We start from the raw sequence: 21,119 nt of genomic DNA on the forward strand, positions 1-21,119 counted from the left end.
AACGGTAGAAAAAGATATCCTTGAAGTATGGAGTAATTACTTTGAAAAACTGCTAAATGAAACAAGCAGTGATGACAGCACAGTGGTAAAAAACACTGACCAGGCATGCAGTCAGGAATACATATCCATACTTGAAGTAGAAAAAGCCATCAAAGGCTTGAAATGTGGAAAGGCAGCAGGAGTAGATGATATTCGACCAGAAATGCTGAAGTATGGTGGTATAAGAGTCTTACAGTGGCTGCACTGCGTAGTTCAGAAAGCCTGGACAGAGGGACGAATTCCTGATGATTGGAGTAGAGCTCTCATGGTACCCATATATAAAAAGGGAAATAAAACTGCATGTGAGAATTACAGAGGTATTTCCCTACTGAGTGTTCCTGGCAAGATCTATGCAAGTATACTTGAGAAACGGTTGAGAAGAATTGTGGAAGAAAAGCTTGGTGAAGAACAAGCTGGATTCAGGCCAAACAGAGGCTGTCAGGATCAGATCTTCACTTTACGACAAATAGTCGAGAAAGCATGGGAATATAACAAAGATCTGTATTTAAGTTTTGTTGATTTGAAAAAGGTATATGACAAGGTGCCAAGAGAGAAGCTACTCAATACGCTGCAGTTATATGGTGTCAATGGGGCATTATATCAAGCAATACTTAGTCTTTATTTGAGTTGTATGTCAGCAGTTAGAATTGAAGGAAGTACAGGAAGATGGTTTAATGTTAAATCTGGTGTGAGACAAGGATGTACACTATCCCCTCTGTTATTCATTATCTATATGGATCACAATATGAAGGAAAGTGGTATTAAACATGATATCAAAATTGGAGATGTTAATGTCAGCTCTTTGCTTTATGCAGACGATGTTATACTTCTAAATAAATCTGCTACAAGTCTGCAAGATTCTCTGACTAAATTGAATAGCTGTTGTAATAGATATGGTATGAAGGTCAGCAATAAAAAGACAAAGACAATGAAAATAGGCAGAATCACAAAAAATGTCAACTGTGTGAATGGAGAACCTGTGGAACAAGTAAAACATTTCAGCTATTTAGGTACAATTTTTAGTGAAGATGGTAAATTAAATATAGAAATAGACAACAGAATCAGCAAAGCTGGTATGGTGGGAAGTCAATTGAATAAATTCATATGGAATAAGAGAGAAATTAGTCGGAACACTAAATTAGCTGTATATTTTAACTTATGGATCTGAGAGCTGGGTCAGAAGTAAAACACTTCACCAAAGACTAGAGACCACAGATATGAGAGTCCTGAGATAGATTATAGGCGTGAACAGATGGCATCAATGGCAATATCATATTAAAAACGAGGATATTAGGAAAGAACTTGACATCGTCAGCATCCAGGAATGTGTTAGCAGAGCTAATCTCAGGTGGTATGGTCACTTAAACAGAATGGGCGAGGAAAGATTAGCAAAACAAGTGTTCTCTGCCAGTTTGGCAGCAAAACGACCCAGAGGAAGACCAAGATATAGGTGGATTGATACGGTACAAAGTGCTTTAGACGATAGAAATATAAGATCTGATAATGTTGGAGTCTTGACAAGTAACAGACTGATTTGGAGGAAAATTGTAGATAGGAAATTAATAATGATGTAATTTTTTTCATGTAGTACTATCATATCCTGTACACCCCTTGAGGGTACATGGCAGGAATTTGATGATGATGATAATTTAATTTTTGTACTATTTATGTACTATTTATGCTGTGTAATTGTTACACTTCTTGTAACCTGGATGAGCTCATGCTCTTGGGTTATACATAGGATGTCATTGTTTTACAATTTTATCATTTTGGAAGAAAATTTAAACGAATGATATGTAATGTAATGATATGCAATGATAATTCAACATACCTTTGTTTGTTCCACACTTGACTTTAAGGCTTTTCTCAGTTCTGTAACCTTTGCCTGGTAGCTAAATTTTTCTTTCCTTGTAGATGTCAACTCCACTTTTAATATATCTATCTCTTCCTGCAGAGACTGAAGTGCACAAGAAATTTTTTTTTAAAATAAAGTACTTGGGAATGAACAGTTTATAAAAGAAATTCTATTCCTCAGAAATATTTCGAATTCAATTTATTCACAAAGAATGAAAAAATAAAAAGTATGATTACCAACAAATTTCATGAATAGGTATTTTTACTAATTATTATTAATTTTTATGCAAATTCCCACCCCCAAATAAATGGTTGTGAAATATAGAGTACTAGGTTAAGTCAACTTTCACTATAGTATATTCAAAGCAATAGTTTTTTTATAATGCCTATTTTCTATAAAACTGGACTTGGGAAGAAACTTTAGGCATTGATAGTTTTTTATTGGTAATAGTTTGCTATAATGGTGCTTTACTACAGTGAGAGTTAAATATACAACTCTTAAATCAAAATTCTAAATGTTAAATTATTTTGTTCAATTCCAAACAGTCACCATCAGAAGTTATACTATAATGATGTCTGTTGAGCTCTTTTGCAGTCGTTCAGAGCTAAATTTGGAGAACAAGGAAGTTAAACCAAATGACAGATTCAGATCCAATACTAAGACAAGAAGCAGGCTTACTATTACTTACTGATTGTTTGTTTTATCAGAAGAAGGAGAAACTGTTTTTAGGAGAAAAAAATTCTTGCTACAGCCATATGAGAGTATTAACTCATCTTTAGTTGAAAATCTCCAATACACGGTTCTCAACAAGATTCAAACCTAGGTGTTTCCAGCAAGAGCATTATTCCTTCTGAGCTGCACTACATGGGGGAACTGATCAACTATCGTATACTTTTGTGCTATTTTCTCACAACCTTTCTGCATTCAAATCTTCTATCAAAATGAACCTTATGTTTTTTTTTTTTTTTTGGTTTATTATTTTTTTAATGCTTCATACATATGTTCTTACATTTCAAGATTTTTTAAATCCTTGAAGTGGATAAATAAAATCTCCGAGTATTGTTCTGCCACTTTATACATTATCAGTGATGATGTCTTTTTGGCCATTTCTGTATCGATCAAAACTCTCACTCATGACTTCACCATTTGCTCTTAGGCCAATGACATTTATTTATTCTTTTTTATTATGGAAATGTGTAAATTAGGATCAATTGATCAAAAACTGATGATCAGATATATGAGAGTTGTGAGAAAAATTAGGAGCATGAACAGATGGCATTAATGGCAGAATCATATTAAAAAAAAAGATATTAGGAAAGAAATTTACATTGTTAGCATTCAAGAATAAATATGTGAGCAGAGCCCCAAGTGGTATGGTCACTTAAACCAAATGGGAGAGGAAAGATCAGAAAATCAGTTATCTGAGACCAAGATCTAGATGGTCTTGGTCTCAGTTAATTGGTGGAGTTAGAAGTGTTCTAGAAGAGAAATATAAGATAATATTGGAGTCATAAGGTTTAATTTGGAGAAAAATTGATGATAAGACATTGATAATATCATCATAATAAAATTTCGGATGTGCACCCTCAGGGAATTACAGAATATTATGATAGTACTACACGAAGAGTACAAATTGTTAACAACTTATTGACAATTTTCTCTCTAAATTAATCGGTTATCAAGACTCCATTATCTGATGTTACATTTTGGTCTACTATGGCAGAATCATATTAAACGGCATTCTGTCATTCTGCCACTTGTTACTGTATAATCAACCAAGATCTTGGTCTTTCTTGCCATCCTGATTAAAGACTGGTTTTGCACCATTCTTTTTAAGTGACTGTATCACTTGAGATTAGCCGTGCTTACACAATGCACTTTCTCATTCTTTCTCAGAATTCTCATATCTGTGGTCTCCAATCTCTGAACACAAGTACTTCATTTCTAACCCAGCTCTCAGATCCACAGTTTTGACTAATTTCTCTCTTAGAAAGTTTTAAAAAGAATTAAAGTCGAGTGTTTTATATAAATTTATTCACTTAGCTTCCCACCATACCAGCATTGCTAATTCTGTTCTCTATTTCCATATTCAATTTATCATCTTCACTAAAAGTGACTAAATAGCTGAAACATTTTACGTGTTCTTCTAGAGGTTCTTTCTTCAGGATGCAGTTGATGTATTCAATGTTCCTGCCTGACTGTGAAATCCTGAAACCTCTATTTGGCCTGAATCTAGCTTGTTGTTCTCAAAGTTTCCCTTCCACAATTTTTCTTAACCTTTTCTGAAGTATGTTCATATACTTCAGAAAATTATTCCAGGTAAAGTTTATATAAACTTTACCTGGAATACTCAGTGGGAAAATTCCTCTGCAATTCACAGATTGTTTTATTTCCCTTTTTTATAGATGAGTAATTTGGTATACAAATAACCCCACAAATGAAGATAAATACACTACTATTTGATCAAACAGTATTAGCTACATCAGAAGATCATTAAAATCATTAAATGATATCTCAAAACAATATAATATGACAATGTCTAAAGAAAAAACAAAAATCCTTTGGCATTCAAAGGAGAAAAATCCAATAAGAAGTAAATAGTGATAGATAATAAAATATTAGAACAAGTAAATACTTTCAAATACTTGGGATGTGATTTATCATACAAAGAAGAAAAAGACAAACACTAAGATATCAAACTTTGTCAAAGTAAATGACATAATAAATAATATATTTAAGCCAACTCTAGTACAAAAACACACTATAATCAGACTATATAATGTCTTGTCAATGAAACATAAAAAGGAAAGATGAAAAACTAATTCAAACAGCAGAAATGAAATTTCTCATAAAAACAATTGGATATACTAAGTAGGATCATAAAACAAATGAAAAAATTTTACAATCCCCAAGTATAAAACCAATTAATTATTACATAAGATAGTATAAACAAAAACGGATAGAACATTTAAATTGAATGGACAACAACAGACTACCGAAAATATTATACAGATATATAAAATATTATATTATACAGATATATTATATTAAAATATAAAATATTATAGGTCATGCTTCAGTAACTTGCTCACGTATTATAACACAGTGTCGGCTCAACTGAGCGAGCACTTTGCAAGAGTATATCATCCAGGTGGTGACATTGCAGGAATGGAAGAACCAACAGCTTATACTGGAATTGTGATGAATGAAGTAGAGATAACTAGTCTATTACAGAACCTCAATGTCAATACATCTGTGGGATTGGATGGTATACCAGCTCATGTCGTACATGAAGCGGCTAAAGAATTGTCAGTGCCCTTGACCATTTTGTTTAATTTGAGTCTCGGGTCTGGGTCAGTCCCAAGGGGATGGAAAGAGGGGAAAATAGTTAAGCTGCATAAAGGTGGTTCCAAGGCTGCAGTTGAAAATTACCGGCCAATCAGCATAACAGGAATCATTATCAAGGTCTTGGAGAAAATAGTCAAGAGGAAAATACAAGATTGGATAGATGAAAATGGGACACTGTATTGGGGACAGCATGGTTTTGTGAGGGGTAGGTCATGCCTCAGTAACTTGCTCACGTATTATAACACAGTGACGGCTGAACTGGATAAGGGTAATGGGTTTACAGTGATTCTACTGGACCTTTGACAGGATAAGGTCCAGTAGAATCACTGTAAACCATGATACCACATGGAATTCTAATCAGTAAATTGCACATATGGGGATGGATATAGGGTTTGTGAGATGGATAGGAGGGTGGTTGACGGAGAGATATCAAAGAGTGGTTTATTCAGGAGTAGAGTCCACAAGATGGCCTGTGATTAGTGGTGTGCCACAAGGATCTGTTCTTGGACCACTGCTGTTTAATTTGTTCATTAATAATATAGGAAAGGATCTGAGAGGAACAGTTCATTTGTTTGCGGATGATGCAAAGTTGGGTAGGGCAATAGTTAATGCAGATGATGTCAAAATTTTGCAGGATGATTTGGATAGATTGGAGGTCTGGGCTAAAGAGAATGGATGTCAATTTAATGTGGCAAAATGTAAGGTTATACATTTTGGGGTGAAAAGATTAGCAGTAGTTTACTACATTGGTGGAACTGTACTCGAGGAAATTGATGAGGCACGAGATTTAGGAGTGTTGGTGGATAAAGAGTTGACGTTTAGGGGGCACATTGCAAAAGTGGCCAAATCAGCTCATCAAATCACTTGGTTGCTGAAGAATACGTTGACAAGCAGAGACAAGCAGGTTATTGTTCCTCTGTATCGAGCCTTGATAAGACCCCATCTCCACTACTGTGCCCAGATTTAGTCACCTAGGTTTCTTCTTGATGGGGAGGAGGTTGAGAGGATCCAGAGGCGAGTGACCAAGATGATAGCAGGTCTGTGGAATGAACCTTATGAGAACAGGTTGAGGATTTGTGGGTTGCAAAAATTGGTTGATAGGCGGAGGAGGGGAGATATGATTGAGACATTCAAATTACTGAAGGGTTTCTATAAAATAAATTCAGAAGATATTTTTGAGAACAGGGCTGGTTGTGGGAGGACTAGGGGACATCCATGGAAACTGGGCAAAAGTGTGGTTAGTAAAGGTGTTAGAGCTGGGTTCTTTACTTTTAGAGTGGTGAATGAGTGGAATGGGCTGCCAGAGTCTGTGGTGGATGCTGTGACAGTGAATGAGTTTAAGGCGAGGTATGATAGATACTGTATGAATGTCGAGTAGTTGTGATGAATATGATTTGGGGCCTCCCTCGATGAGTCTAATGACTCCCTGGAGTTGCCCGTAATAATAATAATAATAATAATATAAAATAAATGGAAAAAGAAGACTGAAGGACCAAGAAAGAGATGCCATGAGACCTGGCCTAAAATCCATGCTAGGAAGAAGAAGATAGATGGGTACTATGAAAGCTCATCCAATCATCTGAAATTTGACCCTCTGACCAGGCCTGAATTATACAATGTAGCAACTGTAAAAACTTTTCAACTTCTATATTTGAATATTTATTGTTTAACTATTTGAGATTGCTTTTTCAACCTCAAGAATTGATGTAATACTGATTGCATTTCTCTTGAATGTTTTCTACTACTGAACATGTCAATGCTTGTTTCATTTACTTTAACAGTAAATGAAAGTAAAGAAAAAGTAACTGCTTTATACTCTAAATATCTAGAATATGTTTAGTTTTCATGCCACCTCTGATTCTTTTTACAGTATGCTTTCCTCTATTTTTATGCTTTTTTTTTTTTTATAAACTGCAGAATATTCTGCCAACTTCCTGATATTTATTTTCTGTTCTTATCAAAGTCAACCCATGACTCGTTTAGCTAATTTTACGAAGTGCTTCACTTTCTCACATTTTTCTCTGTATTCTTTGAGAGCCCAACCTGACTTATTGGCCAGGAAAGTTTGACATTTTTCTTGACTGTTTCTTTAACTTCTAGAGTCCACTGTGGAGTTCTGATTTTACTCTCCTTGCAGGAAACCTCACCACCTGCCTTTTTGGCTGAATCAATGTTTTCTTCAGAGAGTGCCACTGAATCTCCAAAGTTTGGTTTGGTTTTCAAACTCTTTCACATTTTTTTAAAAATATGAAAGATTTTTCAATATGATATTGTTTCATCTTGCTCAACACTAAATGATGATCACTTTCTATTTAAAATTGATATACTCTGGCATCCTGAACCAGCATGAGAATATAACTATCAGGAATAACATAGTCACAATAAGACTTTTTATTTCTTGTATGTTGAAACAGTGTTAGTGATGACTAGTCCATGTTCTGAAGTTCTGAATAGAAATCCAGCAGGAACTTATCAATATTATCAGCATTGCTCTTTTTGCTAGTTTTCTTAAATTATTTCTGCTTGTTCGATAAGCATTTCTCACTGTACTGTTTAGATCTCCAGTATAATGATTCAAAATATTCTTCCACTTAGTAGAACCTTCTGCAAAACCACAAGCCCAATAAGTCTCATTGTTTAATTTGTCATTCCAATATTTGCTCACATCACTATTTGATATTGCTTGTAATTCAAGATTATCCTCAAGTTGATGGTTTCAGTCTTGAACTTTTCTGATGCTGAGTTGGAGGGTGCTCCTGTAATCAACTTTTTGTTGTTTTTCCCTGGTTTCCTGACAAAAACAAAGGGGTGGGGAACAAAACCCCCAGCTAAAATTCCATCATGTTGTACCATCATATTATTTTGGCTTCAGCCAATCAGAATACAATTTGGTTCGTTAAACCCACCAGGGAAGAGAAAAAAAAAAAAAAAAAACCTGCCACCCTACTTCATTCATTCAGTATTCAGGTAGATACCAACTAATGGGATGTACTATTAGAAAGTGAGAAGTTATGGTGTTTTTTTTTTGCATTCCTTAAAAGGCTACATGGAGGTCTCCTTCCAGTTATTCAACTCTGACCCTTAAGCAACTCTGACATTAATAGTACTGTCACAGTATCTGTACTTTGAAATGTACTCATATCATCATTTAATTTCCTGTTATGTAACCTCAAGGGGCACATATCAGGAAATTGATGATGTGGAAACTTGAAAAAGTTCCAGATATGGAAATTTTTTCAAGATATTCTGGCTTCAAGTAAGCAGATTGGCAATTTTCAGCTGAGCAGTGCAATTCATCTAAACCATTCACAGACATCTATGGCTCAGCAAGATTCACATTTACAGTCTTGGTTGGAGAATTCATATATACTCGGCCAACCAGAGTGGCAAATTTCAAGTATCTCACTTGTGTACTTTCTCCAACTTCACGCAAAATTTAACATTAACATTGGTTCTAAAAGAACAGAGACACAGGAGCTATCATCTTGATAGCAAGGGAAGTGGCTTTCCCATGGTCCCCTAGCTGGGTCTATTCTCTCCTCCCTCTTCTTTGAGGTAGGTCCCCCTTGCTCTTTAACCTTTCTTATATGGCATTACTTGGCCAACTCTTGTTAACTCATGACCCTAATGTTATTAGAGTATTCAAGGGCTATGGGTCATTCTATTTCTATTTCTATGTCTTCTCTTTAAAATTTCCTCCTACCACTTTAAGGCAAGCTTGAAGACCTCAAGAGGCAGTCCCATCACCAAGCTAACTGCAGATGGCCAGTAATGACTCAGTCAAAATTTTAACTCACTAAAATGAAGATAATAAACAGATAGCCATTTTTTTTGGTAATGAACCAGCTTGGAATAAGGATTCAAGAAGAAAACTATCGAAAACAAAAGAAAAGCAGAAATATACCTATTGGAATACAGATACCTGGAATGTGAGAAGTATCCACCACAAAATCATAGAACTGGGCCAACCATTAGAAGAAAAAATGTAAAAATAGCAGTAATTACAGAATCTAAAAAAGCAGAAAGGAACAGATGAAATTGAAAATTACATATTCACTATATATACAGTGGGGTAAAGGCAAAAGAGAAAATTAATTCAGGTGTAACAATCTTTTTACATAAATCTCTTAGCAGCAATATAATCCATTACAACTTTTGGAGTGAAAGAATAATAGAAATAAGAATTAAAATAGACAAAGGCTATATGACAGTAATTGGAACTTATGCATCTTATGCAAGAAGGAAAAGAGGAGGACTCAGAAAACTTTTGAACATTTTAATAAGACCAATCCTAGGGATCACATCTTGGTAATAGGCAATCTTAATGCAAGAATTGGCAATAAACCATATAAACCAATCCTCACATTCTCGTGGTGCACCCTGTTGGGTATCTACCTGAATACTGAACGAATGAGGATGGGCTGGCAATTTGGGATTTAGCCGACCAAATTGTATTCTTATTGGCTTAAACCAATATACAAAATGATGGTACAACATGAAAATTATGTATTAAGATGAGCCAAAAATTATGCAAAATGCAGCAAATGACAGGAGTAAATTCAAGAATTAAAAATGCAAAGAAAAAAAAATGGGCAAATGAAATTAAAAACACTTTTCAGGAAATCAAATTTATATGATTTCCATTACACAACTTGAAATGCTAACAATTCAAGAACTGATTGCAGACCATCATAAAAAAAGGAGCATTTTATAATAGCATTTTTGTATAATGACTCATTACACAACAAATGAATATAGAACTGTTTTTGACATGTGTAAGATAACCAAAATTTTGTTTCTGCTTGATTTTATGATTAAAATAATCAAGGGAGATAGGGAAATCTTAAAGCAAATCAGAATCTAGAAGAGCCTAACAATGAAAATTACTGCACTGTAAAGTACTGTACAATACATTTGGTTCAAATATCAAATTTCATAAAATCCATCCAATTGACACATATAATACAAGTCAGAATTATTTTGCTAAATGTTGCTGTGAAACCAAAGCTAAACTACATAGGCATAATCTTGTGCATATCTTAAATCTCAAATATTATTAAATTAGTCACAGCACAGCAGAGTTAATTGAAAAATATATTTTTAGCATATTTTGTCCCTTTGCACTTCTGCAAAGGATTCAATTAAAATGACAACTGAGATGGTTTGACAAATTTTTGTAATGATTTTAAATACCAAATTTCAATAATATCTGTCCAGCCAAAATCTTGGAATAACTTGCATGTGGATAGGTGCATATGCATTTTGCAAAATGCACCTCAAAAACACCAAACAGACTTTATTATGTAACTCCTTTATTATGAAATTTTGGAGATTTGAGATAATAATGAAAAATAAGATATATATACTTAAGTATAAAGAGCTAATAAGCTTCATTTCGGCAATGAAAACATTACTTAAATTAAGGGGATATTAAATCCCGCATAGTTTTAAAACCGAATAAGAAACTCAAAGATCGGAATCAGAGAGTTTCTTGCCGAATATTCGGCAAGAAACTCTCTGATTTCGATCTTTGAGTTTCTTATTCGGTTTTAAAACTATGCGGGATTTAATATCCCCTTAATTTAAGTAAGATATATATACATATTTTATTAACAGATCTTAAACTAGTTTTATGCCATGCCAGAAGTGTCCAAAGTGCTTTCCTGCTAACAGAAAGCATTTAATATTCAAGTAAAATAATATCAATGTTCTATTACTACTTCCAAACATTTTACATGTCAACATGTTCCACACTTTACTCATTAATAACAAATCTTACTTTTATTTGCTTATTTAATCTAGCTTCTTCAGATTGATGTCTCTCCTCCATTAAATGTAACTGTTCCTTTGTGGCAGACATTTCTTGATTTTTCTCCTTTAGATGCCAACTGAGAGACTAAGTGAAAAAATATCAGTGTTCAGTAACAGAACAATAAAGTGTTAGTTATTAAAATAATCATTAATGTAATTATAGGTTTAAAATTAAAGCGTGCTGAATGAGATGTTAATTTTAATAACCTACTATGCATAAATAAGCTATGCGATTTCAAAAATTCTTCTATTATAAATTTAGATGGAGCTAAAATAAAAATATAGCAAACATAAATGAAAAACAGAAAACAAAACAGATGGAAATTCTAGTAGTTGTGAATGATTTAACTAACAATAACGTCAATATGAGAGAGGATGTAAAAAGTGAGAGTGAAAAATTGTTAGTATTTTACCTATATATGATAGAAATGAATTAAGAAGGGCTATGATGGAAAATGATTCAATGCATAGACTGTATAGAAGGAACTGATGCACATTTTTAGATGTGTGGACCAAGTTTAAAGGAACAATGGATTTCTATAAGAGGGACAGCCTACACTTGACAGTGATTGGTATTAGGAGTCTGGAGAAATTAATTGGTATGAGACCTAATGTATCCAGAAAACTAAATTATGATGGAAAGAATGGTGAGAATCTGTGTGTGTGGGCAACCCTACTGTGTTAATGATAGGAATGTGTATTATCATGGAAACGATTACAAGGAAAGAACAATTGTGTGCTAGTCTGGTTCGGACTTATTAAGCATGAGAAAGGATCTCTGCATAAATAAAGCATTAGTTAAGAATAAAGATCTACAAGTTGTCCAAGTGGAACAAGAGGATGAAACACCCTTTTGAATTGATCACTGAATACCTCAATGTCTTCTGCAGCAGTTACCATTCTACCATTTTCATCCATTAACATCATCTTACTATAATCATTCTTCCTTCTACTTGCGACATATCTGAAAAACCCTCAAGGGTTTTTTCTTTGCTGATTTGCTAATTTCTGCTCATGCTGCACTTCTGTTGTCTTTATTTCTTACTGAGTCACTCTTCTGGCTTGTTTTTTATACTCTTCATGTAGCTGATTATTATCATTATTCATGTTGTACTGCTTTTGCAGTGCCTTCTTCCAGATTTCATGCTTAAGCCTCCCTCATTCATCCATCCATTTTACATCTTACTTATTCAGCATTTTGATCTTCGGAATATATTCACACATTGACGTTGTTATGTATTTGTTTGTCAGTTCCTAAGCAGCATTTATTTCCTTACTTCTCAAATTCTCATTCCATGCTATAGCTTTAAGTTGGCTCCTAAGCTTTTCATAATCACCAGCCTTGTACTTCCACATATAACCTTTCCTCACAGAAGTCTGCATATGTCTAGCTACAACCCAGGTGATCACTTCATGATCAATCTCACCGACTGGAGGAAAGTACAAAACCCCACTCACAATTACATCCCCTGACGAAATGATCAGATCTAGAACTCTCTATACTGCCATAATTAAAATTGCCTGTAATAATCACTCTCCCTTTGTTTGCAAGAAATGTTTATAAGAAATGTATAAACAACTCTTCATCACCATCCTTGATATTCCCTAGCATGTAGCATCATCCAACCAAATATGTCTTCCTGTCAACCTCCACCTCACTGCCTCATAACCACTGCCACTATTTCCCTCTTTTATGTCTACCTTATGTGGACATAATTCCCCTGTTATCATCAGCAACACTCCCCTTCCCTTCTTGTCCTTTCTATCCTCGTAAAAAACACTGTACCCTTCCATTTCTATTCCTGTTATGATATCATCTTCATTCAACCATGTTTCACTTATTCTAATGATTTTGGGTCAAATAAACTCCACCAATGAAACCATTTCATCTCCCTTATTTCTAATACTGCTGGTATTTGTAAATAAACACAGCAATTCACTTTTAGGTCTATAACCATTCCTACCCAAGCCACTTGTTGGTTGTGATTTCCCTACACCTGCCCTTACACAATTACCTTTATCACCACTTACGACATATATCCGCTCAGTCTCAACTTCTCCACCCACATCTCAATCTATTCCATTTCTATGCTGATCTTCCCCATACATACATACATTCACTACTACTTCCAACACCGACTCACCTTATGCCACACTACCACTCACACTATTACGACTACTGTTTCCACTGCCAAGCACTTTGTCTCTTCAATACCACTCTCCTGGTCTTTCACTTCATCTCTTACTATCTGAACTATTGCTTGCATCATACACTGCACTTCCAAGCAACAGTTTCTCCAGTGCACTAACTCCAAAGCCATTCAAATGTTATCCATCACATTTGTATAATTCTATTCTTCCCTCAAATACATGTCATACATCCACAAACTATACTCCCTTCTCCTAACATGCCATTCATGATTCTGGCTGTCTGTCTCAACTTCATTGTCATACCTCAGCAACACACTGACAACCTTTCTCACTATACTGTTATCTTTCACTCTTCTCAATAACCTCCTGATATATATATGTGTGTGTGTGTGTGTGTGTGTACATATATGTCATAATATGTTCTTATTATTATACACACTGTCTATTACTGATTAATAAATATGGACAGAGAAGTGAAAAATTTAATATACTAATAGTTTAAATGAAGCTCTCCCTAGTTAATTTCATTATTAAAATTTATTTCATTGTGGAACTAATACTAAATATGAAATGAAAGATGACAAATAAGTCAACTACCATGCGCTAAAACTCCTCAAATAACTCCTACTTGGAGAGCTTACAGATCCAACTGAAGTTCTTGATATGCCAAGTGATAGCTTTTTTGTCAGGAAGGATAAATGCTAATTTTGAGGTTATTTATTCTCAAGAACTAATCTAGAGCAAACTTAATGCAATAACAAATTGTTTCTTTGATCCTTTTTAGGTTTTTTATAGTGAGAATCTTGTGTACATGAATGTAGATATAATTTTCAATACACAGTGTGAGTGCGTGTGTGTGTGTGTGTGTGTGTAGTATTTTAAAACTTCCTTTAACTCTTCAACTGAAGAGCTGAGGTTCAATCCAGAGTAATGATAGGAGTAGTCATTTAGTTAAAATGACAATATGCAACTTACTAACTTTATGATTAAAGGGATTTGGGTTGAGTTTATTCAGAGTTACCATCAAGGCAGCTTATAAAGCTCATGAGATAAGCATTATGCCTGTCAATTGTTTGGTCTATATGCCTGTTCAGTGGGAAAAGTAGAAGAAGACTTGTGTTTCTGGAATTATCTCTATCTGAAACTACAATTAGTCAACCACAGTTGCAGAGCAATTTGCAGCTGGATAATAATAATAATTATTATTATTATATCACATCTCCAGGGAATCCAAAGATCGAGGGAGAGCATCAACTCTACAACTGTTCGTCTCACTACTCCACCAACCTTCATCATCTACACCAACACCATCTACTGCCCATCATCACCACTAGTGCTTTCACAGACAATCACAAACATCCATGTCCACGGTGGGATTCGAACCCGCAGCCTTTTGGTTGGAAAGCAGATACGCTAACCACTCGGCCAACCAGGCCAGCAAGTGATATTCAAGGGTCAGTTAACTGAAGGGTTGTTCATTTGGAGGTCAGATAACTTCAGATGAAACATCCTACAAAATATTCCTCACCTCCTTGATGAAACATACTCCAAGGCTTTACTACTAAAGAGTATGAGTAGGTGAGAGAGGCACTGATTAAAGTAGGAGCAATTATTTTTCAGTAGTCCTAAAACAGAATAACCATAGTTTAAATTAAAAGTTTTGTCTATATTCAACAGGAAGAATAACAAAAAAAACCGCTTACCTTAAGTTGCTCAGCTAAAGCTGGATCTCGAGCTTTTGTTTCTTCAAGCTCCTTTTTCAAATTATTTATTTCTCCTTTGCATAAACGATATTCAGTCTGTAACTGTTCCATTTCTGCTCTATGCTTCAATTCCACTTGATATTTAATAGCCAATTCTGCCTGCAGGCTACTTAACTCTTGTTTTTTTGCATCTGCCATCTGATTATTTTGCTCCAAACTACTCTTAAAAGATGTTAGTTGACGCTTTAAATGAGAGTTTTCTCTTTTTTCTTGGAATATCTTTAAGAAAAATATAATTTTATATATATATATATATAAAGCATATAATATCCAATTAAAAACATTTCAGAATTAAAAAATGCAGATTTTTAGTATAAAAATTACTCATCACCACAAAGTGATGAGCAATTTTTATACTATTGTTTTTATTTATACTATTTTTATTGACGACACTTTCAACATGAAAGAAGACTAATCTCTGGATATATATACACTCATGTTCACAGAAACTGTATTACCTTACATAAATATAGTTTTTAGTAGTAAAATGGTCATTTTCATTGGTTTATCATTAGATATTTCTTGGATTGCATCATCTATCATTCCCACAGGTTTCTGTATAATGTAATAGTCGCTGCTATTGTTTCAAATTTTTTATGCTATACGAGGGCTGTTCGATAAGTCCGTGCAAAGTCTAAGAGATGATGCCACCAGTACGTATCGAGGTTATTTTTAGTTGCTGGCAACTGTTGGAGGATCACACACTAAGTTTCAGTCAGATAGATCTATTACTCTGCGTTTGGCATTCATTTGAATTGATCAAGTACCATGATTTGTGAAAAATAGATGAGAAAGAATTTTGTGTAGTAATTAAACATCAATTTTTGAAAGGCAAAACGGCTCAGGAAAAAAAACCAAAGCTAAGCATGATGAACATTATGGTGATTCTGCACCTTTGATTAGAATGGTTTATAAGTGGTTTAGTAATTTTTGAAGTGGTCATATGAGCAGAAGTGACACTGGATATTCTGGATGCCATGTTAAGGTCACTACTCCAGAAATTATTGAAAAAATCCACAATATGGTGATGGATGATAGAAGAGTAAAGGTGCATGAAATTGCTAAGTCTGTGGGCATCTCAAATGGGCACGTACATAATATTTTACATGAACATTTACATGTGAGAAAACTATCCGCAAGATGGGTGGTGTGTGTCCTCACACTGGATCAAAAGCGTCAATGTGTGAACTGTTGCAAGGACAGCTTGAAGCTGTTTCAACGGAATCCAGAGTTATTTTTGTGTTGTTCTTCAAAACTGCCTATTTTGAAGAGTTGGACAAATCATACTATATGGACAGGATCAAAAAACTCGAGCATCATTGGACTATGTATGTATAGACTTCAAAGGAGACTATGTTGAAAGATAAAAAATGTTTGTCTCAAAAAAAAATTAGGTTTTCTTCATTTTTGCACGGACTTATCGAACAACCCTCGTAAACAGACAGCAAGAGCTAGTTTTTGCATTTTCGTGCTGAGATAACTATTGGCTAGTTATGTACAATTAACACCTCGCAGAAAAAGTGCGATTCAAGCTTGAAATAGAGAAGGCTATTCCTCTCGTGAAATAGCTAAAAGGGTGTCCTGTAGTCAATCTACTGTGGTATGCCTGCTGTTGAAAGCCTCCTGCTGAAAGGAAGAAGGGGACAAGAAGAAAGCCACTGTCTACTCCATTCCAAGATCGAGTTCTAAAGTGGCTCTGCCTCAAAAATCACCATGCGTTGTCCAGAGAACTGAAATGGGACTGGGAAGAACAAACAGGAGTTGTGGCAAGCTCTGTAACTGTCAGGAAGACTCATTCGACAGGGACTGATAGCCAGGCACCCTAAAAAGAAGCCTTGTTAATCAAACAAATAGATAGGATTAGTTAAATTGGTGCAGACAGCATGCCAAATGGACCCCTGATTAGCAGAAAAGAGTAATTTTTTCTGAAAAAGTTTAACCTGCAGGGTGTCAATAGTAGACAGACAATTCGAAGAAAATCAGGGGAAAAATTCAATCCTAACTGACTGGCGTCGACAGTCAAATTCTCAACCAGTCAGATGATCTGGGGCTGCATGTCATATCATGGTGTTGGTCACATGCATTTCAAAAAGGTTCAGTGAATGCACAAGTCTGCCAGAAAATTTTAGAAGAATTGCTGCCTACTATCAGAGACCACTTTACTGTAATGATGATCTTTCAGGATGACTCTACCCCTTGTCATAGGACAAAAAAGTAAATAAAGCTATTATGTACCATGTGAATTGCGTTTAGTACTTAAAAAAATATTTGTTGTAGGTTAATAAGTGACTCAATGAACACTTGATTCAACAACTACCATGGCCAGGAAACAGCTCAGATCTCAACCCCATTGAGAAAGATACCAAATGAAAACTAAAATGCACAAGAAGATGCCGAAAACACTTTGGGAACTCCAAGAAACCATAAAAGGGTATGGAATCATTTGATAGTTGCAACCATTAAGAAATTGATTTTCTCAATGCCCTGCTGATGCACAGCTGTAATCAAGTCAAAGACCCATGTAGCACTAAACCTCAAAAGGTGAATTTTTAGCTTTGAATGTTAGTAAAATTGTCAGTGAAGTAAATTTTGATACCGGTATTTGTTTTTCCAGTGAAAATATCACTGTCCACTCCATTTTGAAATATATGCAAATTTGTCAAGTTTGCTGTCATTCACTGTCACATCTTGTACTAAAAAGAGCCAAATATTAACCGAAAAAAATGTTATGTTACCGTCTTCTTTATTTGTGGACTATCCTTTTCAAATAGGTATTCAAATTTCATTATCAGAAAAAAAAAAAAAAAATGGTTACAGCATATGATGCAATTTTTATGAACGTGTGTGTATATATAAATCTATGTTATTTAGTATTAAATGACTAGAACACCAAGATTAAATAAAAGCAGATTTTATTCACACGACTAGTTTCGTCTTTCACAAACTTCTTCGGGTGCAAAAAACACAGAAATAACCAGCAAGATGCACGAATACCTTGCTGGTTATTCGTGCATCTCACAAATTTTTTCATCTAGTCTGTTAAAAGATAGGAATAATATTCCCCTGTTATTGTTTTACCCTTTTCAAGATAGTTAATAAGCAAAATGCCATCAGCATCCAAAAACACCGATTCCATGACCTTTCCTGCTGATGGAACCGGCTTTGTCATCTTTGGCACTGAACAACCAGCTTCTGTCCACTGTTTTGACTGCTGTGTGGATTCTGGTGCATCCAAATCTAATCCATAGAAATAAATTGATGCACAAAATCAGTTTTATTCTTGTTAAAATGCTCCAAGCATTGTTCAGAGATTTTCATGCGTGTGTTTTTGATCTGCTGTGAGCAAGTGCAGTACCCATCTTGCGCAAAGCTTTTTCATTTGCAATTCTTCATACAAAACATATCGTACACGTTCTTTTGAAATGCCTATAGTCTCAGCAATTTCATGCACTTTGACTCGCCTGTCATCCAATACCATACCATACCGTGCACCTGATCAATGATTTCTGATGTTACACTTTTTGGATGTCCTTCATGTGGATCATCTTCAAGGCTGGTATGACCACATTTTAACTTGGCAGCCCGTTTCTTAATTGTTGAAAACAAAGGAGAATAGTGTCCATAAACTTTTATCAACTTCAAATGAATTTCTTTTGGCGTTAAACCTTCTTTTACAAAGAATTTTAGAACTGCACGATACTCAATTTTATCCATTTCAAGGGATACAGACAACACTTTGACTCAGACAGCTGTATAAAACAAACTACTTGATAGAATGACTTACAATTTCACCTGGATGATTATGACAGATGTACCAACTTAGAAAAAAAAATCTTTTGCCAATAGTGGTTTTTTGCCTTGACCAAAAACTTTTCAGACCACCCTTGTATAAGGCCTTCTTTCCAAGAAAATTAACCAGTATGGATGGCAAAATTAGAGATCAATAATGTGGGGGAAGGGAGGGGAAGCATTTCTTGGTAAATTAAGAATGTCAGAAAGAGGAATATTTGTGAATAAGGAGGTGACATCAAAGCTCACTATGATATCATTATTGTTAAAAATTTTGGATTAAGGATTTGAAATGTGTGGAATCTTTTTATATAAGATGAAGAGTGGCCAATAAATGAAATTAAAGATTTAGCTAACTGGCTAATTTAAAGGAGGGAGAGCCAGAAGTGTCAACTGACTCTCCCTCCTGTAAATGGGACAAAGAAGGTAATAAAACATTTGAGTTTAACTACTTCAGGAGGAAAATTATGGTGCTTTTAGAAGCTTTTTAATGTTTTTTTCTGAGATTTGGTGGTATCATAATCTAGCAGTTTATAAGTAGTGTTTTGCTCTGAGCATCACATTCATTTTCCAATTATAATTACTGGAATTGAGACCAACATTAGCTTCATCTTAGTGAGCTGTAGTAACAATAATGTTGTTGTCTTTGCAGAGTTTTCGTGATGCATAGAGCTCGCTATTGGAAAGATTTCTTTCTTAGCAGTGACATTTGTGGTAAGCAAATGTTTGTCAATTTCATCACTCGAATTTATTGAAAGGCCAAATATGTAGTAATCTCATGTAATCTTTCACTGACTTTTACTTCATCTTTTGGTAATAATATAAAATATGAGACAGTAGCATTTATATACAATAACGAAGCATAATGAAGAACAAGTCAAACTGATAAGAGAATATGCATGAAATTATCAGGTATGTTAAAATACAATAAATTCTTGTTATTCAATGGTTGTTTGTTAAGAAGTATAACACTTGGAATAAAATGTGATATGTAATATGATATGTGCTATGTAAATGATTGGGGAGAACCAAAAAATTCTCACAAGTCATTTAACGGTTACTATATTACTGCAATACTTTTGAGAGAGAGAGAGAGAAATTATGGATGCATTTATCAATTCATGAAAAGCAGAAAAGTAGCAGATCATGCAAATAAAAAAAACTATATTAAATTATATGGAAAACGAATAAATAAAATTAATATAATGTGTGAAAGATTTGGCTATGAAGAAAATTTCATCCTGAAATTTTCTTCATAGCCAAACTTTAGAATAAGTGATTACACTTCTGGATAATTTATTCTGGCTTGTTAATTCAAAGTAATAATGTAGTGGTAAGAATATCATTGAAATTGCCTGGAAAAGAAATTAAATACAAAACTATATCTCAGAGAAGCAATTCATATACTGTTAAAATGAGAACATATTTAAACATAAACCTGGTATCTGAGCTCTTTAATTAATAGTTTTTCTTTATTTAATTGCTCTTCCAAAGCTGCCATTTTGTCCTGTGCTGATCTTTTTGCTTCTTCATGCGCATCTTCTAGTTCCTTTAATATCTGTGCCAACTGTGATGATGATGCTTCTTTCTCCATCACCTGCACTTCTAAATTAGCAACATGCTGTTTAAATGTGGTTTGACTTTCAGTTACACCTAAATAACATTAAGATAGATGTGTTAACAAAATTGCAAGTTCAATATATAATGGTTTGTCAAAATCTAAAGGAGAAAAAAAAAAACAAAAACAAAAACTATAGTTCACCACATAATATATTTTTAATATTAATGTTGAGAAATGTGAACAATTCCATGTTCAGATTTTGCTACATTTTATGCCTTCCTTGACGAATATAATAATTGGTTCTTTATTAACTGACCAGTCTATTAATTCATCTACAAAGATGTACCTACTTTCAGAGTTAGTTACCAGAAGCATGACATATCATTTATAAATTAAAACCATTGATATTAAATGTTATAGTATCCAAATATTTTTAGCTGAGTAAAGCATATGGAATTTATATTACACATGAAAAATAATAAGTTCCGCAACAGAATACAAATATTTTTAAATTCATAAAGCAGAGTTACTCTCTACTATGCCTGCTGCTCAAAGCAATCTCTTTCTACTATTACAAGATGCATGCCATCAAAATAAAAATTTTAAAGAAAGGGAGAAAAGAAAACAATTTTAGACTATTTTTAAAGTAAAATATCAGAGTCTCAGTAAAAGAAGATTACTTTATTATTTATGATACAGATAATTGGTATAGATGGGTGCAACACACACACACACACACACACGCATAAAATCCAGCTTGTAGGCAGATAGCTGCATGGATGCTAATTTATCAAATCATACA

The 21,119-nt window shown here is 34.3% G+C and overlaps 1 protein-coding gene across 1 annotated transcript in view; it reads right to left on the reverse strand.

The window, feature by feature from the left end:
- Nucleotides 1-21,119, reverse strand: part of LOC150102016 (uncharacterized) — a 136,437-nt gene that overhangs the window by 19,424 nt on the left and 95,894 nt on the right. The window contains exons 6-9 of the mRNA XM_090400187.1: nucleotides 20,195-20,409; nucleotides 14,908-15,186; nucleotides 11,022-11,138; nucleotides 1,871-1,996 (exon numbers count right to left, since the gene is read on the reverse strand). Coding sequence (XP_090256313.1) covers nucleotides 1,871-1,996; nucleotides 11,022-11,138; nucleotides 14,908-15,186; nucleotides 20,195-20,409 — 737 coding nt within the window. The remainder of the gene's footprint in view (nucleotides 1-1,870; nucleotides 1,997-11,021; nucleotides 11,139-14,907; nucleotides 15,187-20,194; nucleotides 20,410-21,119) is intronic.

This window comes from Typopeltis vanoorti, chromosome 11 (assembly GCF_054136105.1).
Source record: "Typopeltis vanoorti isolate ZY-2024b chromosome 11, IOZ_Tvanoo_1.0, whole genome shotgun sequence".
Taxonomy (NCBI): Eukaryota; Metazoa; Arthropoda; class Arachnida; order Uropygi; family Thelyphonidae; genus Typopeltis; species Typopeltis vanoorti.